This window comes from Cherax quadricarinatus, chromosome 39 (genome assembly GCF_038502225.1).
Source record: "Cherax quadricarinatus isolate ZL_2023a chromosome 39, ASM3850222v1, whole genome shotgun sequence".
Lineage (NCBI taxonomy): Eukaryota > Metazoa > Arthropoda > Malacostraca > Decapoda > Parastacidae > Cherax > Cherax quadricarinatus.
The window spans coordinates 22,194,634-22,221,005 of NC_091330.1; the positions used below are offsets into that span (position 1 = coordinate 22,194,634).

The 26,372-nt window shown below is 40.8% G+C and overlaps 1 protein-coding gene across 3 annotated transcripts in view; it reads right to left on the reverse strand.

Moving 5' to 3' along the window:
* Positions 1-26,372, reverse strand: part of Dpp10 (Dipeptidyl peptidase 10) — a 470,951-nt gene that overhangs the window by 227,097 nt on the left and 217,482 nt on the right. For all 3 annotated transcript variants that reach the window (XM_070092527.1, XM_070092528.1, XM_070092526.1), the window contains exon 6: positions 1,928-1,980. In XM_070092527.1, coding sequence (XP_069948628.1) covers positions 1,928-1,980 — 53 coding nt within the window. The remainder of the gene's footprint in view (positions 1-1,927; positions 1,981-26,372) is intronic.

Consider the following 26,372-nt stretch of genomic DNA (forward strand, 5'->3'; position numbering starts at 1 on the left):
GCCGAAGGAGACTCGAACCTACGAACCTTGGCACAAGGTACGCAGTGCTTTACCATTCTCACCACACTGGACCAATACCTTGGCGCCTAGCTCGCGCTAGACGTTGATCCAAGGCAGCCAGCTTTCAGGGAGAAGGCTTATAGCTTTTCATCTCATCCCCTGCGTGCATCAGCCTTACTAGAGATATTAACAATGCAAGGAATTCGCAAGAGCAGGCGAAATATACACAAACACTGATCTGTCTGCATGACTCAAGAAATCGTAATGACACGATTGCAAATAAACCATACCCCCGGCCGGGATTGAACCCGCGGTCATAGAGTCTCAAAACTCCAGCCCGTCGCGTTAGCCACTAGACCAGCTAGCCACAATAAGATTCATCCAACTAGGTATATTTCTACACCATAGGAAAGTTAGCACAGGCACCTCTGTGACCACAAATGCAAGTTTTTACAGACGAATCTCCAGCTAGCGTGGCCGTGACGAACTCTAGCTCAAGTCCCTTCACTGCCGTCATGTTGACGACGAACCTTGGAACAAGGTACGCAGTACATTACCATTCTCACCACCTATATATATATATATATATATATATATATATATATATATATATATATATATATATATAGCAGCATGTAATAACTTATCATGGAAAAATGTATTTTATAAGTTATTTGTTTAATTTTTATATATATGCACAAAGTATTGACGAGCAAAATGAAACTAGAATCACCATATTTGTAATGAAATATTCCTCGACCTGTGCCTTAATAAATCATTGGTAAAAAAAAATAAAAAGACTGGATGAGTGTTCGAGCTTCACGTTGACACAAGAGCACAGGAGTCGACGACACCCGGGCTTCTGTGTCCTCTTTAATGACCTTACTTTGTCACACAGACTTAACTGAACAATAAACGTGATGCGAGAATGGCTTACTGACTCCAAGCTTTGTAACGAAGATAAGCACAATATACTCCTCGCTGAATTTTAATGTAACTCTGCATTAATTAGCCTAATCTGCCTCATGGGTTAGGATGTGCCTGGTATTGCCAACAGATACTGATTGACGATCATCCATTTTCTTTGTCAATTTAATTGGAAGTGTGTGTAGCGTGAACTATTGTAGCCTGGGAGCTAGCGACTTCGCAGACTAAAAGCTAATGTGAGAACGATGCTCAACAGTCTCCTCAGCATCACGCACACTTAGGTCAGGTTAGATAAAGTTGGTCAGGAAACAGGACAAGTGTCTCCTGACGTGGCTCTTGGTCAGACGATGACCCGCCATCGGGGCTTTTGGTCAAGTGACCGAGGCCTTCCGCTGGCTTACCGGTCCACCCCTTTAAAAATTATGGTGAGATTTATACATACCCACACTCGCTTGGCTCACCCTGCTTTATTTTACGCATGTAAGGAATGTACATCATTAATTAAACTCCTTCCTCACCCTTTTTTATTATTAAAGAAAATTTGGCCCACCAGCAGTATGCTATCATCGTAGTCTATTAGTTACATGGTGGGAAGAAGAGCTGCCTGTTTCCGTTGTCATGTTTCATCACACGGGATGGGTTTCCTGCATCAGATAATGAAAATTGGCAACCTATGCTGGGAGACTTTAGTAAGGCGATGAAGGCATACTGCCGCTGGGGAGGAGGAGGGTCAGTGGCAGCAGACACCTGCACAGACTGAAACATCTAATAAGGAATCGTTTCTCCACGAGTGGCTACTTTAGTCCTAACGTGTTGATATATGCATGTCTCCTCCCACAGTTTGTCTCGGTTACCATAGCAGCTCAATTGAGAGAACCGGTGACCGAGGCTTATGTTGAGGAGGGAGTTTATAAAAACATTTTAAAGAAAGAGGAACAGCTTGTTTGTGGGATACCTGAGTTTGATCTTAACATAAGAAAGAAATATAACTGGTACTTACTGCGTCTCGATGACGTAGATGTGGTACTTGGCCTTGAAGGAGTACCGGAACAACTGTAGAAATACAAACACCACGGTCAGTGACGCAAGGGTCAGGGAAAATGAAAAAAAAAAAAATGATCAGAAACATGAGCCAACACTCACAAACATTACTAACACACAAACATGGCTCAGCACTCACGAACATTACTAAACAAACAAATATACCCTAACACGTAAACTTTGGACCAACACATACTAACAGGAACCTACACAGAGAAATGTAGCTAATACTCATACACACACACACACACACACAAATACAAACACACATACACAAACACACACAAACACACACACACACAAACACACACACCCACAAATACACACACACGAACAAAAAAAAAAATCTTGGGGTGAGTATAACACCAGACACATCTCCTGAAGCGCACAGCAACGAAATAACTGCTGCAGCATATGGACGCCTGGCAAACCTAAGAACAGCATTCCGATATATTAATAAGGAATCGTTAAGGACCCTGTACACTCTTTCCGTTAGGCCCATATTGGAGTATGCGGCACCAGTTTAGAACCCACACCTAGCCAAGCACGTAAAGAAACTAAAGAAAGTGCAAAGGTTTGCAATAAGACTAGTCCCAGAGCTAAGAGGTATGTCCTACGAGGAGAGGTTAAGGGAAACCGACCTGACGACACTGGAGGACAGGAGAGATAGGGAGGACATGATAACGACATATAAAATATTGAGAGGAATTGACAAGGTGGACAGGGACAAAATGTTCCAGAGATGGGACACAGCAACAATAGGACACAGTTGGAAGTTGAAGGAGAAGAGTGGTGGAACACCTAGAAAGGAATGATCTCATCAACAGCAGCCAACATGGTTTCAGGGACGGGAAATCCTGTGTCACAAACCTACTGGAGTTCTATGACATGGTGACAGCAGTAAGACAAGAGAGAGAGGGGTGGGTGGATTGCATTTTCTTGGACTGCAAGAAGGCGTTTGACACAGTTCCACACAAGAGATTGGTGCAAAGACTGGAGGACCAAGCAGGGATAACAGGGAAGGCACTACAATGGATCAGGGAATACTTGTCAGGAAGACAGCAGCGAGTCATGGTACGTGGCGAGGTGTCAGAGTGGGCACCTGTGACCAGCGGGGTCCCGCAGGGGTCAGTCCTAGGACCAGTGCTGTTTCTGGTATTTGTGAACGACATGACGGAAGGAATAGACTCTGAGGTGTCCCTGTTTGCAGATGACGTGAAGTTGATGAGAAGAATTCACTCGATCGAAGACCAGGCAGAACTACAAAGGGATCTGGACAAGCTGCAGACCTGGTCCAGCAATTGGCTCCTGGAGTTCAATCCCACCAAGTGCAAAGTCATGAAGATTGGGGAAGGGCAAAGAAGGCCGCAGACGGAGTACAGTCTACGGGGTCAGAGACTACAAACCTCACTCAAGGAAAAAGATCTTGGGGTGAGTATAACACCAGGCACATCTCCTGAAGCGCACATCAACCAAATAACTGCTGCAGCATATGGGCGCCTAGCAAACCTCAGAACAGCATTCCGACATCTTAATAAGGAATCATTCAGGACCCTGTACACCGTGTATGTTAGGCCCATATTGGAGTATGCGGCACCAGTTTGGAACCCACACCTAGCCAAGCACGTGAAGAAACTAGAGAAAGTGCAAAGGTTTGCAACAAGACTAGTCCCAGAGCTAAGAGGTATGTCCTACGAGGAGAGGTTAAGGGAAATCAACCTGACGACACTGGAGGACAGGAGAGATAGGGGGGACATGATAACGACATACAAAATACTGAGAGGAATTGACAAGGTGGACAAAGACAGGATGTTCCAGAGATTGGACACAGTAACAAGGGGACACAGTTGGAAGCTGAAGACACAGATGAATCACAGGGATGTTAGGAAGTATTTCTTCAGCCACAGAGTAGTCAGTAAGTGGAATAGTTTGGGAAGCGATGTAGTGGAGGCAGGATCCATACATAGCTTTAAGCAGAGGTATGATAAAGCTCACGGCTCAGGGAGAGTGACCTAGTAGCGATCAGTGAAGAGGCGGGGCCAGGAGCTCGGACTCGACCCCCGCAACCTCAACTAGGTGAGTACAACTAGGTGAGTACACACACACACACACACACACACACACACACACTCGCCCACCCCGCACTTGATAAAGCACGTCAAGAAACTAGAGAAAGTTGAAAGGTTTGCGACAAGGTTAGTTCCAGAGCTAAGGGGAATGTCTTATGAAGAAAGGTTAAGGGAAATCGGCCTGACGACACTAGAGGACAGGAGGGTCAGGGAGACATGATAACGACATATATATCGCATTTGACAAATGCGATCATGGCGTAATAGCCCATAAAATACGTGCTAAAGGAATAACTGGGAAAGTGGGGAGATGGATCTTCAACTTCCTAATCGAACACAAAGAGTAGTGGTCAACAGAGTTAAATCGGAGGCTGCCATAGTGAAGAGCTCTGTTCCACAAGGCACAGTACTCGCCCCCATCTTATTCCTCATCCTCATATCAGACATAGACAGAGATATACACCACAGCACCGTATCATCCTTTGCGGATGATACTAGGATCTGCATGAGGCTGTCATCTGCTGAGGACGCGGTTAACCTCCAAGAAGATATAAACAAAGTTTTCCAGTGGGCAACGGTAAACAATATGATGTTCAATGAGGACAAATTCCAACTACTCCGTTATGGAAAACTGGAGGAGATAATAACTAGAACAGAATATACTACTGACTCCGGCCATACAATAGAGCGGAAAAATAATGTAAGGGACCTGGGAGTAGTAATGTCTGAGGATCTCACTTTCAAGGATCACAACAGTGCCACGATCGCACGTGCAAAGAAAATGATAGGATGGATAATGAGAACTTTCAAAACGAGAGATGCCAAGCCCATGATGATCCTTTTCAAATCACTTGTTCTCTCTAGGCTGGAATACTGCTGTACATTAACATCTCCATTCAAAGCAGGTGAAATCGCAGATCTAGAGAGTGTACAGAGATCCTTTACTGCACGTATAAGTTCTGTCAAGCACCTTAACTACTGGGAACGCTTGGAAGCACTTGACTTGTACTCGTTGGAACGCAGGAGGGAGAGATATATCATAATCTACACTTGGAAAATCTTGGAAGGAATGGTCCCAAATCTGCACACAGAAATCACTCCCTACGAAAGTAAAAGACTGGGCAGGCGATGCAAAATGCCCCCAATAAAAAGTAGGGGCGCCATTGGTACACTAAGGGAAAACACCATAAGTGTCCGGGGCCCAAAACTGTTTAACAGCCTCCCATCAAGCATTAGGGGAATTGCCAATAAACCCCTGGCTGCCTTCAAGAGAGAGCTGGACAGATACCTAAAGTCAGTGCCGGATCAGCCGGGCTGTGGCTCGTACACAAATAACCCGCACATAAAAGAGAGAAGCTTACGACGACGTTTCGGTCCGACTTGGACCATTGACAAAGTCACGTCGTCGTAAGCTTCTCTCTTTTATGTGCGGGTTATCTGTGTATCGTTCCAGTCACGGTATTGTGCCTTTTTTTATTTGTGGCTCGTACGTTGGACTGCGTGCGGCCAGCAGTAACAGCCTAGTTGATCAGGCCCTGATCCATCGGGAGGCCTCGTCATGGACCGGGCCGCGGGGGCGTTGATCCCCGGAATAACCTCCAGGTATATATATATATATATATATATATATATATATATATATATATATATATATATATATATATATATATACATACATATGTCGTGCCGAATAGGCAGAACTTGCGATCTTGGCTTAAATAGCAACGCTCATCTTGCCATATAGGACAAGTGAAAATTTGTGTATGCAATAATTTCGCCAAAATCATTCTGAACCTAACGAAAAAAATATATTTCATTGTGTTTGTATAGTATTAAATTATTGTAAACAAATCTAAAATATATTTAGTTGGGTTAGGCTAAAATAAATTGTTCTTGTTATAATAAGGTTAGGTAAGTTTTCTAAGATTCTTTTGGTGCAAAATTAAAATTTTTTACATTAACATTAATGAAAAAAATATATCTTTAAACGTATAAGAGAAAATTTTAGAAAGGACTTAATTTTAAATGAGTTCTTGCTAATTGACCAGTTTTACATATTCGGCACGATATATATATATATATATATATATATATATATATATATATATATATATATATATATATATATATATATATATATACTGCGCGGAATAGACAAGGTGGACAAAGACAGGATGTCCCAGGGAGAGGACACAGAAACAAGAGGTCACAATTGGAAGTTGAAGACACAGATGAGTTAGAGAGATATTAGGAAGTATTTCTTCAGTCACAGAGTTGTCAGGCAGTGGAATAGCCTAGAAAGTGATGTAGTGGAGGCAGGAACCATACATAGTTTTAAGACGAGGTTTGATAAAGCTCATGGAGCGGGGAGAGAGAGGGCCCAGTAGCAACCAGTGAAGAGGCGGGGCCAGGAGCTAAGACTTGACCCCTGCAACCACAAATAGGTGAGTACACATACACACACACGCACACAGGAGGATAGTGGAGCACCTAGAAAAGAACAAGCTTATAAATGACAACCAGCACGGTTTCAGGGAAGGGAAAGCCTGTGTCACAAACCTACTTGAGTTTTATGACAAGGTAACGGAAGACAGGAAAGAGAGGGGTTGGTAGATTGCATTTTCTTGGACTGCAAGAAGGCCTTCGACACAGTTCCTCACAAGAGATTAGTGCAAGAGCCAGAGGATCAGGCACGCATAACAGGAAAGGCACTGCAATGGACCAGAGAATACTTGGCAGGGAGGCAACAACGAGTCATGGTACGCAAAGAGGTGTCAGAGTGAGCGCCTGTGACGAGCGGGGTTCCACAGGAGCCAGTTCTAGGGCCAGTGCTGTTTTTGGTATATGTGAATGACATGACGGAAGGGAGAGATTCAGAAATGTCCTTGTTTGCAGATGATGTGAAGTTAATGTGCAGAATTAAATCGGATGAGGATCAAGCAGGACTACAAAGAGACCTGGATAGGATGCAAGCCTGGTCCAGCAACTGGCTCCTCGATTTTAACCCCGCTAAATGCAAAGTTATGAAGATCGGTGAAGGGCAAAGAAGACCGCAGACAGAGTAGAGGCTAAGTGGCCAAAGACTGCAAACCTCACTCAAGGAAAAGGATCTTGGGGAGAGCATAATACCGAGCACATCTCCTGAAGCGCACATTAACCAGATAACTGCTGCCTGCTGCAGCATATGGGTGCCTGGCAAACCTGAGAATAGCGTTCCGATACCTCAATAAGGAATCGTTCAAGACTCTGTACAAAGTGTACGTCAGGCTCATACTGGAGTATGCAGCACCGGTTTGGAACCCACACCTGGTCAAGACTAGTTTAGTCCCAGAACTAAGAGGAATGTCCTACGAAGAAAGATTAAGGGAAATCGGCCTCACGACAATAGGGGACAGGAGGGTTTGGGGAGACATGATAGCGACATATAAAATACTGCGAGGAACTGACAAGGTGGACAGAGACATGATGTTCTAGAGATGGGACACAGAAACAAGGGGTCACAATTGGAAGCTGAAGACTCAGATGAGTCAAAGGGATGTTAGGAAGTATTTCTTCAGTCAAAGAGTTGTCAGGAAGTGGAATAGTCTGGCAAGGGACGTAGTGGAGGTAGGAATCATACATAATTTTAAGACGAGGTTTGATAAAGCTCGTATAGAAGTGGGAGAGAGAGGACCTAGTAGCGGTCAGTGAAGAGGCGGGGCCACGAGCTATGACTCGACCCCTGCAACCACAAATGAATACACACGCGCACACACACACACACACACACACACACACACACACACACACACACACACACACACACACACACACACACTTTGTCGACGATATATTTGCAGATTACATAAAATACAGATCTATAGTAACAAATCTATTACAATTTTATGAAAAATGTTGTACAGATGAAAGAGTACATTAAAGGTAAACACAGAGTCATGAGGGGTTCACTTGCAGACTTACTGGGCAGTGCACCAAACACCCTCTGTTAGGAGAGAAACATCAGCATGACGTTTGCGCCATCCTGGACAACTGTACCAACAGTTGCACATAATACAACTGCTTATACACTAGTGGAGTTAATAATACTGGAATGAGTTATAATACAGGGATGGTATTCATAATACAGGGCTGTGATTCATAACACAGAGGTGGTATTCATAAGATTATTATAATCAAGGGGGAAGCGCTAAGCCCGTAGGATTATACAGCGCCTGGGGGGGGGGATGTGGAAGGCATTCGGGCTTAATTCGGGGAACTGGAGCACAGATTCAATTCCCTAAATCAAGAGCCCCTCACTAACATCAAGGAACCTTCCCTGAGGGGATTCATAATAAGAACATAAGAAAGGAGGAACACTGCAGGAGGCCTGTTGGCCCAAACTAGGCAGGCTGTGATTCATAATACAGTGGTGTGATCATAACACAGGGGTGGTATTCATAATTCAGGGGTGTGATTCATAATACATGGGCGTGATTCATAATACAGAGATAGTATTCATAATACAGAGGTAGTATTCATAATACAGGGGTGGTATTCATAATACAGGGGTGTGATTCATAGCACAGGGGTGTGATTCATAATACAGAGGTAGTATTCATAACACAGGGGTGTGATTCATAATACAGGGGTGGTATTCATAATACAGGGGTGTGATTCATAATACAGGGGTGGTATTCATAATACAGGGGTGTGATTCATAACACAGGGGAGTGATTCATAATACAGGGGTGTGATTCATAATACAGGGGTGGTATTCATAATACAGGGGTGTGATTCATAATACAGGGGAGTGATTCATAATACAGGGGTGTGATTCATAACACAGGGATGGTATTCATAATACAGGGGTGTGATTCATAATACAGGGGAGTGATTCATAATACAGGGGTGTGATTCATAACACAGGGGTGTGATTAATAACACAGGGGTGGTATTCATAATACAGAGGTAGTATTCATAATACAGGGGTGTGATTCATAATACAGGGGTGGTATTCATAATACAGGGGTGTGATTCATAATACAGAGGTAGTATTCACAATACAGGGGTGTGATTCATAATACAGAGGTAGTATTCATAATACAGGGGTGTGATTCATAATACAGGGGTGTGATTCATAATACAGGGGTGTGATTAATAACACAGGGGTGGTATTCATAATACAGAGGTAGTATTCATAATACAGGGGTGTGATTCATAATACAGGGGTGGTATTCATAATACAGGGGTGTGATTCATAACACAGGGGTGGTATTCATAATACAGGGGTGTGATTCATAATACAGGGGAGTGATTCATAATACAGGGGTGTGATTCATAATACAGGGGAGTGATTCATAATACAGGGGTGTGATTCATAACACAGGGGTGGTATTCATAATACAGGGGTGTGATTAATAACACAGGGGTGTGATTCATAATACAGAGGTGTGATTAATAACACAGGGGTGTGATTCATAATACAGGGGTGTGATTCATAATACAGGGGTGTGATTCATAATACAGGGGTGTGATTAATAACACAGGGGTGGTATTCATAATACAGAGGTAGTATTCATAATACAGGGGTGTGATTCATAATACAGGGGTGGTATTCATAATACAGAGGTAGTATTCATAATACAGGGGTGTGATTCATAATACAGGGGTGTGACTAATAACACAGGGGTGTGATTCATAATACAGAGGTAGTATTCATAATACAGGGGTGTGATTCATAATACAGAGGTAGTATTCATAATACAGGGGTGTGATTCATAATACAGGGGTGTGATTAATAACACAGGGGTGTGATTCATAATACAGAGGTAGTATTCATAATACAGGGGTGTGATTCATAATACAGGAGTGTGATTAATAACACAGGGGTGTGATTCATAATACAGAGGTAGTATTCATAATACAGGGGTGTGATTCATAATACAGGGGTGTGATTCATAATACAGAGGTAGTATTCACAATACAGGGGTGTGATTCATAATACAGAGGTGATATTCATAATACAGGGGTGTGATTCATAATACAGGGGTGTGATTCATAACACAGGGGTGTGATTCATAACACAGGGGTGTGATTCGGCATGAATAGGTAAAACTTGCGATTCTGGCTTAAATAGCAACGCTCTTCTTGCCGAATAAGACAAGCTAAAATTTGTGTATGCAATAATTTCGCAAAAATTATCCTGAACCTAACAAAAAAGTTATATTTCACTGTGTTTATTAAATTACTGTAAACTTATCTAAAATATATTTACCTGGATTTGGCTAAATTAACTTGTTATAATTAGATTAGGTAAGTTTTCTAAGGTTCTTTGGGCACAAAATTATTAACTTTTACATTAATATAAGTGAAAAAAAAATGTCTTTAAACGCATAAGAGAAATTTTTATAAAGAACTTAATTTTAAACGAGTTCTTGCTAAATGACCAATTTTACCAATTCGGCAAGACATATGTTACGTTAATATGGGATATGTCAGTCATGAATATTTAGTTATGAGTAAGTAACTGTTGTAGTATTGTGTTAATACTGGTGTTCGTAATTAAGTAGGCCTGAGTGTGCCTTACTGTGACAAGCAGGGCAGTGTTGTAGGCCTCTACCATGTACATCATGAAGTTCGATAGTCCTGCTATCAGATATATCTATACAGTAAACTAAACATTCCTGAGAGTGCAACACATGATATTAAATGTGGTAAATACAAGTGGCTATTCTGTTGTTTTGCTCGAATCTTACAATTAGAAATGAGTATTATATGAAGTTGGTCATTTTTTCAGTAACAGTAATTTTAAATAATTTTATTGGTGTATTTGGAATTGCATAAATTATTGACAGTCACTCACAAAGTTGTCAGTGATTGTCTCTCAGAAAGGTACTGCTGAGAGTTACTCACATAGCAGCAGTGGATAAGGACACAACAATATAATAATATACCACTGTATTAGACCTGTTGGTCCATGCTAGACAGGTCCATCTCGCTCTCAACCACACCCACTCGCACACCTGTTCACCCTATATTGAAGCTATTCAATGATGCTGAGAGTTTGTTCCACTCAACTACAACTCTATTACCAAACCATTGCTTTCCTATATCCTTTGTAACTTTTAATTTGTTCAGTTTGAATGCACTGCTGCGAGTCATGTCTTAGATATTTTCCCTAAGTTATTTATATCCTCTTATTTAGTCTAATTTTTCATTTGTACACTTCAGTCATATCGCCCTAATATTTCATATTTCCAGAGTGTAAATTCAGATCCATCAGCCTATCTTGGGAGGAAAGATTTTTGCAACATGGTAACAACTTACTGATCCATTTCTGTGTATTTTTAGCGCATTTACGTTAAGTCACTCACAAAATTACTGATAATAGTCACAAGGTATCTGATGATAGCCATTCACAAAGTCTTTAATGATAACTACTCACAAAATTTCTGATAACAGTCAAAAACTTTCTGAAAAGTCTCACAAAAACCAGTACTGCTGATCTCAGTATCTTCAGACTTATGCATTATATTGTATTTGAAGACATCAATATTCCAATTAGTGGGAATGCTTGTTCCAGCGTACAGTGTAACGAGCATCATAAAGTGTTTATCTGTGTCATGTTCGTGCTCACCCAAGCACTGACCCGGGACGTCTGTCTCACGCAAGTTGAATACTTGAAGCATGGGTTAACCAACTTCAACACACACACACACATACACATACACGCACAGGGACCAAGAGCTATGATCCCTGCAACCACACTTAGGTTAGTACACATACACATGTTTTATTTATAAAGGACCCCAATGGAAATTAAAGGGCCCCAACGGAAATAAGTCACACTCTGACTTTTTTGGGTTATCCTAGGTACTTTATACATATGCTGCTATGTATGATAATCTATGTAACTGTATTTGTGTATACCTGAATAAACTTACTTATCATCTTGAAAGCCCACTTTCTTTGTGGTCCAGAAGAGGAAGTTACAATATTCCATTTTTAAATAAAATGAGTAAATTAGAGGCAACAAAGGCAAGTATAAAATGAAATATTCCTCTATGTAAGTCTGAAGCCAAGCTAATTAATTATATCAGTATTTTAGGAGATTTGCACCTACACAGCCTAAACGAATAAGGTATCATTCTTCTCATGAAATGCATTAACGTCAATATTGAAGCCGATCAGAAGAGGCATTTTCCAGGTACTGAGTGGAAATTAGTAGCATTACTTATTTCATAAAAAAATGGCGAAGTGGGACTTAAGTACCTTATAAGAACATTAATCTTCCGCTGACTAAAAAACACCAGACCTCGAAGTTGAAAGTCGTCCAGAAGAGTCATTCTCCAGTCACTGGAAGCTATCCAGCGGTTAAACTTATATTTTAAATATGTCAGTATATTGGCAAATCTGCTCTTACACAGACCAAACTTTGGGTATTATTCTTCTGGTAAGATGCATTGGCCAATAATGTTTGAAGTCGTTCACAGGCAGAGTCAAGATATTTCACTGGAATGAATATAAAACTGGCACAGTGGCAACTACACACTCCAGTAACAATTCAACTTTCTTCTAAGATACCGAATGAGGCGTTCTCGAGTTATATTATGAAAGCTTTTGAAGACTGAAACAAATCAGATAACTTACTCCACCTGGGACATCTGATGAAGCTGAAGGAAAGACACACGATACAAAAAAATAATCTTGTATCGGAATATCATTTCATTCTCTATAGAGCAAAATATTATCCCGACAGAAAGTTTATTCTGGAAAGTGTCTTGTCTTTACTACTGTTTGTAGTACGCCATATAAAGTAAGGTAATCTTTGATTAAACCTGAATAAAAACAATGTACGTATTAAGTAGGCAGACAGCAAGCACCCAGTGAGGTACTACCGTCCGCTCTACTGAATCTGAAATAAGCATCCGTTATTTTTTTTTTGCTCTGACAAGATTGCTGATTACTTTTGGTTTAGTGAACACGTATTATTGCAGGTAAGTCTTACACACTTCTGCATATATTTAGCATAAACATATCTTTACTTTCCTATGTTCTTTTTAGCAGTAATAAATCGTGTAGTATACAAGTCGTCAAGCATCGGCTCTTCTGCTCTCTTGATGAGTTAGGTTACTAGGTTCCAGTTAGATTACTAGGTTCCAGTTAGGTTACTAGGTTCCAGTTAGGTTACTAGGTTCCAGTTAGGTTACTAGGTTCCAGTTAGGTTACTAGGTTCCAGTTAGGTTACTAGGTTCCAGTTAGGTTACTAGGTTCCAGTTAGGTTACTAGGTTCCAGTTTGTGTTGTGCTGCATTATTTCTTCGCATATAACTAATTGTTTCCATGACTGGATGGATATCTGGAATGCTTGTTGAAGGATATTTCCTATCCATCCCACAGGGAAGTGTCCTTGGCCCTCTTCTCTTTCTCCTATACATAAATGACCTTCCAAATGCTTCGCAATTACTCAAACCCACACTATTTGCAGATGACACTACATACGTCTTCTCTCACCCGAGCCCAGTCACGCTAGCCAATACTGTAAATACCGAATTACAGAAAATATCTACCTGGATGAGGACTAACAAACTTACACTAAACATTGACAAAACCTACTTCATTCAGTTTGGTAACAGAGCTACAGATGTCCCTCTTAACATAATGATAAATGGATCACCTATCACAAAACTAACAGAGGGAAAATTCTTAGGAATCCACCTTGATAATAGACTCAAATTTCATACACATATACATCAAATTTCTAAGAAAATTTCCAAGACTGTAGGCATACTATCGAAGATACGGTACTATGTTCCACAGTCAGCCCTCCTGGCCCTATATCACTCTCTTATTTACCCCTATCTCACCTATGGAATTTGTGCATGGGGCTCAACAACAATTAACCATCTCAGACCACTAATTACCCAACAAAAGGCTGCAGTCCACCAATATTCAATACACTAAACCTACTCACCATACAAAACATCCATACTTATTACTGCACCTATTACATACATAGAACACTTAACTCTGATATTAACCCTCCCCTCAAACATCTCCTTGCCAACCTCAACAGAACACATGACCATAACACAAGGCACAGATCACTCTTTGATGTTCCTCGTGTCCATCTCACACTATGCAAAAACTCAATGCACATAAAAGGCCCTAAAATCTGGAATTCATTACCTGTAAATATAAAAGAAACACAACCTGTTTATAAATTCAAGTCTCTTCTCAAAGATTACTTACTCACCCAAAACCAAATAAATACTGAATAACTGAACATTATAAATTGTATATCTTAAATGTTTCTCACAATTATATCACATAAATGTTAAACCTAAAACCCAATCTAACTTTATAATTTTTTAAATACACTACCTAACAGAATCACTACCTAACTGAATGCAACCATATGACCTGTCTTTGTAATACTCACTTGTGCTTTATAGTTATCTGTTTACATTAATGTTTTATCACTGATTTCATCATTGCTTAGTAGCAGCGCTGTATAGTCCTTGTGGCTTAGCGCTTCTTTTTGATTATAATAATAATAATAATCATTGCTTAGTTAATCTTAAGTTAATTTTAAGCCAGCCCGTAATGCTATGCATAGTATAAGTGGCTTTGGCATACTGCTCTTATCTGTATTTTTTTTGTACCTCTGTATGTGTGCACAAATTGGAAATAAATAAATAAATAAATAAATAATCTAAGAGGCCGTAAGGAAGAGAATCCCAGACTCACTAAAATATATATAAAAAAAAAACAAACAAACATGAAACACTGAATGAATATTGGTTGATTGGATGATTAATTTAATGACTCATGTACAATAACACAGTGACGTTGTAAACAATGCCACCAGCTGTGTGTGTGTGTACACACAAATTGCCAGCTTCAAATAAAAATATTGCTAATTTCACCAAACAATTTGCATTCCACACACTGCAAAATTTAATCAAAACTGGTGTATAGGGGACCAAGAGAAACAAATTTTTTTTAGGAACATGTATATATATACATATGCATCCATACGTATATTCATATATAGCTATCTGCCTACCTACCTACATAAACATGTACATTACATACACATATGGTTACCATATATACATGTAAAACTATGTGCACATACATGTATTTATCAAAACATGAACAAGTACATATTCACATCCATGCACACACACACACACACACACACACACACATACATACATAAACTCGTACACGCTCTACACTAAATATATGTCGTGCCGAATAGGTAAAACTGATTAATTAGCAAGAATTCATTTAAAATTAAGTCCTTTCTAAAATTTTCTCTCATACATATAGAGATATATTTTTTCATTTATGTTAATATAAAAATTAACGATTTTGTACCAAAAGAACCTTAGAAAACTTACCTAACTTTATTATAACAAGGGCAATTTAATTTAGCCTAATCCAACTAAATATATTTTATATAAGTTTACAGTAATTTAATAATAAACAAACACAACGAAATATATTTGTTTTCGTTAGATTCAGAATAATTTTGGCGAAATTATTGCATACACAAATTTCCGTTTGCCCGATTTGGCAAAAAGTGGTTTGGTATTTAAGCCAAAATAGCAAGTTTTACTTTTTCGGCACGATATTATATATATATATATATATATATATATATATATATATATATATATATATATATATATATATATATATATATATATATATATATATATATGTGTGTGTGTGTGTGTGTGTGTGTGTGTGTGTGTGTGTGTGTCGTGCCGAATAGGCAGAATTTGCGATCTTGGCTTAAATAGCAACGCTCATCTTGCCATATAGGACAAGTAAAAATTTGTGTATGCAATAATTTCACCAAAATCATTCTGAACCTAACGAAAAAAATATATTTCACTGTGTTTGTTTAGTATTAAATTACTGTAAACAAATCTAAAATATATTTAGCTGGGTTAGGCTAAAATAAATTGCTCTTGTTATAATAAGGTTAGGTAAGTTTTCTAAGATTCTTTTTGGTGCAATATTAAAAAAATTTATATCAACATTAATGAAAAAAATATATCTTTAAACGTATAAGAGAAAATTTTAGAAAGGGCTTAATTTTAAATGAGTTCTTGCTAATTGACCAGTTTTATATATTCGGCACGACACACACACACACACACACACACACACACACACACACACACACACACACACACACATATATATATATATATATATATATATATATATATATATATATATATATATATATATATGCACACACACACACACAAGGGTGAGTACACACAGTTCCGTGCATGTCGCCCCAGTACCAACAATACCACCAGTCCGATGACATTCTTCTTTGCAAATATACAGGGTCTAAAGCCAGCAACAAACAACAAAATACCTTTCATCCGTGGACTGCTTGCAGAGGCAAAGGCAATGTTCACGGCTTTCACTGAGACCCACATAAAGGATCACTTGGACAGCGAAATATGGATCCCAGGTTACAACCTATACAGATGTGACAGAGTGAACAGGCAAAAGGGGGAGGGGTTGGCCTGTACATTGCAGAGTCACTTGTTTGCACAGAACTGCTAAATGCCTCAAATGATGTAGTGGAAGTTTTAGCAGTAAAGGTCGAGAACCAAAACCTAGTCATTGTGGTAGTCTACAAGCCTCCGGATGCAACATCCCAGCAATTCCAGGAACAGCTGTTAAAAATTGACCACTGTCTGGAAAATCTTCCAGCTCCTGCACCCAACATCTTACTCCTGGGGGATTTCAACTTAAGGCACCTAAAATGGAGGAATATAGCAAATAATATTGTTGCAGTAATAACACCAGGAGGCAGCTCTGATGAAAACTCACACTCACACGAGCTTTTAAATCTCTGCACAAAATTCAATTTAAACCAGCAAATAATAGAGCCTACTAGACTGGAGAATACACTAGACCTCATCCTCACTAACAATGATGATCTGATAAGAAATGTCACCATATCAAAAAAATATACTCAGATCACAACATAATTGAGGTTCAGACATGTATGCGTGGAGCCCCAGACCGACATAATGAGACTAGTCACGAGGGAGCATTCACCAAATTCAACTTCAATAACAAAAACATAAAGTGGGACCAAGTAAACCAAGTCCTAACCGATATAAGCTGGGAAGATATACTAAGCAACACAGACCCCAACTTATGCCTAGAACAGATTAACTTGGTGGCACTCGATGTATGCACAAGGCTTATTCCTCTAAGAAAAAGGAGGAGTAGATGTAAAATAGAAAGAGACAGGCGCTCCCTTTACAGGCGACGGAAAAGAATAACAGAGCGGCTAAAAGAGGTCAATATATCTGAAATGCGTAGGGAGACACTGGTCAGAGAAATAGCAAGCATCGAACTCAAGCTAAAGGAATCTTATAGGAGTCAGGAATCGCGGGAAGAACTAAAAGCCATAAATGAAATCGAAAGAAACCCAAAGTATTTCTTCTCCTATGCCAAATCAAAGTCTAGAACAACGTCCAGTATTGGGCCCCTACTTAAACAAGATGGGTCCTACACGGATGACAGCAAGGAAATGAGTGAGCTACTCAAGTCCCAATATGACTCAGTTTTTAGCAAGCCGCTAACCAGACTGAGAGTCGAAGATCAAAATGAATTTTTTATGAGAGAGCCACAAAATTTGGTTAACACAAGCCTATCCGATGTTATCCTGACGCCAAATGACTTCGAACAGGCGATAAATGACATGCCCATGCACTCTGCCCCAGGGCCAGACTCATGGAACTCCGTGTTCATCAAGAAGCCCCTATCACGAGCCTTTTCCATCCTATGGAGAAGGAGCATGGACACGGGGGTCGTCCCACAGTTACTAAAAACAACAGACATAGCCCCACTCCACAAAGGGGGCAGGAAGCAACAGCAAAGAACTACAGACCGATAGCACTAACATCCCATATCATAAAAATCTTTGAAAGGTTCCTAAGAAGCAAGATCACCACCCATCTAGAAACCCATCATTTACACAACCCAGGGCAACATGGGTCTAGAACAGGTCGCTCCTGTCTGTCTCAACTATTGAATCACTACGACAAGGTCCTAAATGCACTAGAAGATAAAAAGAATGCAGATGTAATATATACAGACTTTGCAAAAGCCTTCGACAAGTGTGACCATGGCGTAATAGCGCACAAAATGCGTGCTAAAGGAATAACAGGAAAAGTCGGTCGATGGATCTATAATATCCTCACTAACAGAACACAGAGTAGTCGTCAACAGAGTAAAGTCCGAGGCAGCTACGGTGAAAAGCTCTGTTCCACAAGGCACAGTACTCGCTCCCATCTTGTTCCTCATCCTCATATCCGACATAGACAAGGATGTCAGCCACAGCACCGTGTCTTCCTTTGCAGATGACACCCGAATCTGCATGACAGTGTCTTCCATTGCAGACACTGCAATATGAAGTTCAACGATGAGAAATTTCAATTACTCAGATATGGTAAACACGAGGAAATTAAATCTTCATCAGAGTACAAAACAAATTCTGGCCACAAAATAGAGCGAAACACCAACGTCAAAGACTTGGGAGTGATCATGTCGGAGGATCTCACCTTCAAGGACCATAACATTGTATCAATCGCATCTGCTAGAAAAATGACAGGATGGATAATGAGAACCTTTAAAACTAGGAAGGCCAAGCCCATGATGACACTCTTCAGGTCACTTGTTCTATCTAGGCTGGAATATTGCTGCACACTAACAGCACCTTTCAAGGCAGGTGAAATTGCTGACCTAGAAAATGTACAGAGAACCTTCACGGCGCGCATAACGGAGATAAAACACCTCAATTACTGGGAGCGCTTGAGGTTCCTAAAACTGTATTCCCTGGAACGCAGGCGGGAGAGATACATGATTATATACACCTGGAAAATCCTAGAGGGACTAGTACCGAACTTGCACACGAAAATCACTCACTACGAAAGCAAAAGACTTGGCAGACGATGCAACATCCCTCCAATGAAAAGCAGGGGTGTCACTAGCACGTTAAGAGACCATACAATAAGTGTCAGGGGCCCGAGACTGTTCAACTGCCTCCCAGCATACATAACGGGGATTACCAACAGACCCCTGGCAGTCTTCAAGCTGGCACTGGACAATCACCTAAAGTCGGTTCCTGACCAGTCGGGCTGTGGCTCGTACGTTGGTTTGCGTGCAGCCAGCAGCAACAGCCTGGTTGATCAGGCTCTGATCCACCAGGAGGCCTGGTCACAGACCGGGCCGCGGGGGCGTTGACCCCCGGAACTCTCTCCAGGTAAACTCCAGGTAAGACGCACATCAACCAAACAGCCGCAACAGCAAATGTGACTCGCAAATTTAAGAATAGGTTTCGAGAAGCTCAACAAGAAGTCATTAACGACATTACGACATTTGTCAGGTCCATCGTGAAGTATGCACAACCTAAATGGAATCCTCATCTAACAAATCATGTCAAGAATATGGAATAACTGCAAAGGCTGGCGACGAAACTAGTCCCTTAGTTAAGAAATATCAGCTATGAGAGGCTAAAGCAGCCAAACTTGATGACATTGAAGTAGAGGACAGGGACAGGGACAGGAACAGGGACAGGGGTGATATACTAAGGACGTACAAAACACTTACAGGGTGGACACGTCAAGTCTGTTCGAGAAATTGTTCTCCAGTACACGAGGACACAGCAGCAAGTTAATAACATAAAGGAGTCATAGGAAAATCTTTTTTAGACTTGCAATTGTCAGGAACTTAAACTACCCAGACACTGAAGTAGTAGAGGCAGGACAGATACATAGTTTTAAGAACAGGCATGATAATGTCAGAGGTTCTCACCTTCAAGGACCACATCAGTGTCATAATCACATCTGCGAGGAAAATGATAGGATGGAAAATGAGAACCTTCAAAAACAGAGATACAATGCCAATGTTGATCTTCTTTACGGAATTCGTTCTCTCTAGGGTAAAATACTACTGTACACTAACAGCCCCATTAACAGCAAGCCAAACAGCAGATATAGATAATGTACAGAAAACTTTCACTGCACCTATTAGTTCTGTCAGGCGCCTTAATTACTGGGAACGTTTGCAGTATCTTGACCTGTACTCTTTGCTATGCAAGTGAGAAAGATACATCATAAGTTACATCTGGAAAATTTTAAAGGGACTAATCCTAAATCTGCACATTCAAATTACTCCCTATGAAAGCAAAAGATTCGGCAGATGGTGCAACATACCCCAATGAAGAGCAAGGGCGCCATGAGTATACTAAGAGAAAACACATTAAGTGTCCGAGGCCCAAGACTGTTCAACTGCCTCCCAGCATACACAAGGGAGATTACCAATAAACCTCTTACTGTCTTCAAGAGGGAACTGAACAGATACCTAGAGTCAGTGCCCAACTAAATGGGTTGTGATTCGTACGTTGTATTGTATGCAGTCAGCAGTGACAATCTGGTTGATCAGATCCTGATTCACCGGGAGGCCTAGTCGAGGACCCAGCCGCAGGGACGTGACTCCCAGAACAACTTCCAGGTACACTTCAGGTACACTCCATGTAGGTAGCGCTCACGCATCCAGAAGACGGGAATATCCAGTAGCATCCAGCGAAGAGGCGGAGGCCAGGAACTTAGACTTGACCCCTGCTGCAACAAATTATTATTATTATCAAAAAAGAAGCGCTAAGCCACAAGGACTATACAGGCTGCAACAAATGAGTACAAATCGGTGAGCACCACAGTTCTGCTGATCAGGGATCGACTTAAGGATCTATTCAAGTTCCCTTCTGAAGGCAACTGTTTGCTGGTAATTTTCTCTTATGCACGACGGAATCGTGTTGAATACCCTTACTAGCTCCCATACATTTATTAAGTTCCATCTTAGTGTACTCATCACGTCCTGCTTTTCACTGGAGGTATTTTGCACCGTCTTGCTCTCATAGAAAATTATTTCAGAGTTCAGGTTTGAAATTAAGCCCTCCAGAATTTTTAAGGTATAGATTATGACGTATCATTTTTTTTGTTTTTGTTCCAAGGAGTGGAGTTCAAAGGACTCTAAGCCTTCCCAACAATTCAGATGATATTTTGAATTTATATGAACAATTAAACTTGTCCGTACGTTTTCCAGCTGTGCAGTTTCTCCTGTCTTGAAATGGGCTGTTGGTATACAGCAATATTCCAATATAGAGAGACCCAGTGATTTGAAGGGTATGGTCATGCCTCACCATCTCATGTTTTGAAAGTTGTAATTATCTATCCTATTATTTTTCTTGCGTTTCATAAATCTTCATGATATCTTCATCTATGAACTCTGGGTTGCAAATACGCAAAGCTTTCAAAAATATAGAAGAAAATACAGAAAGTTTAACTTTATGAAGATATGATGAATAATAGTGCACATAAGAACACTTATTTGTTAGTTTTCTGTAAATTTTAAATGTAAAATCATGGTTCCGATAAGAACATTGTTGTGATCCTTGAATGAGAAACTTTTTTGACATTTTCACTCCTACGTCTCTCACACTGAACTTCCACTCTGTTGAAATATTTGAAATTATCTTGTACTCGTTTCCGTTACTTCCAAGCAGAGTAACTGTAATTTGTCCTCATTGAACATAATATTGTTGTCAGTGACCTACTGGAAAACCTGGTTTATGTCAGCGTGAAGGTTTTCTATGTCCACCATGGAAGACCTGGTTTATATCAACGTGAAAGTTTTCTATGTCCACGATGGACGTCACTCATACAAATTCTAGTATCGTCTGCAGACGATGATACTGTACAATGAAAAACATCCCTGTGTTATGTCTGATATTAAAAGAGGAAAAAGAAGTGGAGAGAGTACTTTGCCATGAGAAACAGAACTTTTTACAGTATCTGACCTCAGTTGCAATTTACTATTCCTGTTTTATTTGGTAGGAAGTAAAATATCCATCTACCAACTTTTGCAGTTATTCCTTGCACACATACTGAGTGCTCTAATATCATGATCACACACATTAAAGGCTTTTGAAATTCAGTGCGCACTATATTTTTGCATTTTGCTTGTGTTCTAGTGCATCAAAGATCATGTGGTAATGGTGGTACGAATAAGAAAGGCAGGAGCAGCTTGTTCTAAATCCATGTTGTCCTGGGTTGTCTATGTTGCTTCTTAACACCCTTTCAAAGATTATGATAATGTGTAACATTAACGCTATAGGACTAGAGTTTTTATGTAAGTTTTGTTCTGCCATCTTTGTAGAGTGGGTTTTAATGATTGTGGATGACACTTTCATCCAGATTACCTCTTCATAGAATAGTTAAGGCACAAAATAGTAATATATCTTGATGAATATGGAGTTTAATAAGTATGGGTCTGGGACAGAGTGCACGGCCATACTGTCAATGCTTTATCGAAGTCAACTTATAGTTACGTAAAAAATCGTGATGTTGGCAGCATTTCGAGTCTCGTTAAAGAAAAACTCATCAGGGTCGTAAATTTTTAGACTTACTAAGGGTTCCATTACAATAAAAAAAAAACAGTAAAATTTGTCGATCACTCGGTCTACTCAACAGACGAGGTCGCTATTAGCAGACGGAAGATCAAGCTTGCACCAGCCCTAGCCCTGAATGACCCATACCGGTTTAGTGCCTCGTGAAATGTAATAATAATCCAACAGTGAGTAAAATCAATAATCTTGAGCGGCGTCCACACTGGCTTACTAGTAACCATGTTGCATCTCGGGGACCTTCACTGAGGAGCTTCCCCTTCCTTGGATCACACCTGATCATCCGCCCTTCCCCCGCCTTTTGATTTTAACTGTTCCTTTGAATATAATAATAAATAATAGTATTAAAATAATGATAATACTGGAATCTGAGTAGCAGAATTTGTTATGAGCGCCAGACACAACACAGCTCTAAAAACAGTAAATGTTTTAGGTGAGTGAAAGACAAGGGAATTGTGTGTTAGTTGTGGTACCTTGTAACGTAGGCGTCTCAAGCGGGGGGTATTGTGGGCTCCCTTAGTGGGTTATCGTAGGTTCCTTCAGTGGGATTATCTTAGGTTCCTTCAGTGGGGTTATCGTAGGTTCCTTCAGAGGGGTTATCTTAGGTTCCTTCAGTGGGGTTATCGTAGGTTCCTTCAGTGGGGTTATCGTAGGGTCCTTCAGTGGGGTTATCGTATGGTCCTTCAGTGGGGTTATCGTAGGTTCCTTCAGTGGAGTTATCGTAGGGTCCTTCAGTGGGGTTATCGTAGGTTCCTTCAGTGGAGCTATCGTAGGGTCCTTCAGTGGAGTTATCGTAGGTTCCTTCAGTGGAGTTACCGTAGGGTCCTTCAGTGGGGTTATTGTACGTTCCTTCAGTGGGGTTATCGTAGGTTCCTTCAGTGGGGTTATCGTAGGTTCCTTCACTGGGGTTATCGTAGGATATGCTTCAGTGGGGTTATCGTAGGCTCCTCAAGTGAGGTTATCGTAGGGTCCTTCAGTGGGGTTATCGTAGGTTCCTTCAGTGGGATTAGCGTAGGACCCTTCAGTGGGGTCATCGTAGGATATCCAGAGGGTTATCGTAGGGTTCCTTAGGTGGGGTTATCATAGGTTCCTTCAGTGGGGGTTATCGTAGGGTCCTTCAATGGGGTTATCGTAGGGTCCTTCAGTGGGGTAATTGTAGGATATCCAGTGGGGTTATCGTAGGGTTCCTTAGGTGGGGTTATCGTAGGTTCCTTTAGTGGGGTTATCGTAGGTTCCCACAGTGGGGTTATCGTAGGATCCTTCAGTGAGGTCATCGTAGGATATCCTTCAGTGGGGTTATCGTAAGGTCCTTCAGTGGGGTTATAGTAAGATGTTGATTGAACATTAAAATGGTATAAAATACCGACAGGTTGTTAGGTAAGACACATATGCAACAGTTAGGTATCTTTATTGTGAAACGTTTCGCCTACACAGTAGGCTTCTTCAGTCAAGTACAGGAAAGGTTGATAGAAGCAGAAGATACTTGAAGACGATGTAATCAGTCCATCACCCTTAAAGTTTTGAGGTGGTCAGTCCCTCAGTCTGGAGAAGAGCATTGTTCCATAGTATGAAACAATATGGAGAAGAAGTGACAGGATGGAGCTTTTATAGCGCCAAGAGGTGAGACGTAGGAGAGGTAAGAACTCAGATGTTGAGAGGTCCCTCTCAAATCCAGCCCCTCTCACTAGTGGAAGTTGTCGAAGTTGATTGCAGGTCTGTACCAAGATACCCTTGTGTTGCAGTGTCTGACAGATTGAACATTAAAATGGTATAAAATACCGACAGGTTGTTAGGTAAGACACATATGCAACAGTTAGGTATCTTTATTGTGAAACGTTTCGCCTACACAGTAGGCTTCTTCAGTCAAGTACAGGAAAGGTTGATAGAAGCAGAAGATACTTGAAGACGATGTAATCAGTCCATCACCCTTAAAGTTTTGAGGTGGTCAGTCCCTCAGTCTGGAGAAGAGCATTGTTCCATAGTATGAAACAATATGGAGAAGAAGTGACAGGATGGAGCTTTTATAGCGCCAAGAGGTGAGACGTAGGAGAGGTAAGAACTCAGATGTTGAGAGGTCCCTCTCAAATCCAGCCCCTCTCACTAGTGGAAGTTGTCGAAGTTGATTGCAGGTCTGTACCAAGATACCCTTGTGTTGCAGTGTCTGACAGATTGAACATTAAAATGGTATAAAATACCGACAGGTTGTTAGGTAAGACACATATGCAACAGTTAGGTATCTTTATTGTGAAACGTTTCGCCTACACAGTAGGCTTCTTCAGTCAAGTACAGGAAAGGTTGATAGAAGCAGAAGATACTTGAAGACGATGTAATCAGTCCATCACCCTTAAAGTTTTGAGGTGGTCAGTCCCTCAGTCTGGAGAAGAGCATTGTTCCATAGTATGAAACAATATGGAGAAGAAGTGACAGGATGGAGCTTTTATAGCGCCAAGAGGTGAGACGTAGGAGAGGTAAGAACTCAGATGTTGAGAGGTCCCTCTCAAATCCAGCCCCTCTCACTAGTGGAAGTTGTCGAAGTTGATTGCAGGTCTGTACCAAGATACCCTTGTGTTGCAGTGTCTGACAGATTGAACATTAAAATGGTATAAAATACCGACAGGTTGTTAGGTAAGACACATATGCAACAGTTAGGTATCTTTATTGTGAAACGTTTCGCCTACACAGTAGGCTTCTTCAGTCAAGTACAGGAAAGGTTGATAGAAGCAGAAGATACTTGAAGACGATGTAATCAGTCCATCACCCTTAAAGTTTTGAGGTGGTCAGTCCCTCAGTCTGGAGAAGAGCATTGTTCCATAGTATGAAACAATATGGAGAAGAAGTGACAGGATGGAGCTTTTATAGCGCCAAGAGGTGAGACGTAGGAGAGGTAAGAACTCAGATGTTGAGAGGTCCCTCTCAAATCCAGCCCCTCTCACTAGTGGAAGTTGTCGAAGTTGATTGCAGGTCTGTACCAAGATACCCTTGTGTTGCAGTGTCTGACAGATTGAACATTAAAATGGTATAAAATACCGACAGGTTGTTAGGTAAGACACATATGCAACAGTTAGGTATCTTTATTGTGAAACGTTTCGCCTACACAGTAGGCTTCTTCAGTCAAGTACAGGAAAGGTTGATAGAAGCAGAAGATACTTGAAGACGATGTAATCAGTCCATCACCCTTAAAGTTTTGAGGTGGTCAGTCCCTCAGTCTGGAGAAGAGCATTGTTCCATAGTATGAAACAATATGGAGAAGAAGTGACAGGATGGAGCTTTTATAGCGCCAAGAGGTGAGACGTAGGAGAGGTAAGAACTCAGATGTTGAGAGGTCCCTCTCAAATCCAGCCCCTCTCACTAGTGGAAGTTGTCGAAGTTGATTGCAGGTCTGTACCAAGATACCCTTGTGTTGCAGTGTCTGACAGATTGAACATTAAAATGGTATAAAATACCGACAGGTTGTTAGGTAAGACACATATGCAACAGTTAGGTATCTTTATTGTGAAACGTTTCGCCTACACAGTAGGCTTCTTCAGTCAAGTACAGGAAAGGTTGATAGAAGCAGAAGATACTTGAAGACGATGTAATCAGTCCATCACCCTTAAAGTTTTGAGGTGGTCAGTCCCTCAGTCTGGAGAAGAGCATTGTTCCATAGTATGAAACAATATGGAGAAGAAGTGACAGGATGGAGCTTTTATAGCGCCAAGAGGTGAGACGTAGGAGAGGTAAGAACTCAGATGTTGAGAGGTCCCTCTCAAATCCAGCCCCTCTCACTAGTGGAAGTTGTCGAAGTTGATTGCAGGTCTGTACCAAGATACCCTTGTGTTGCAGTGTCTGACAGATTGAACA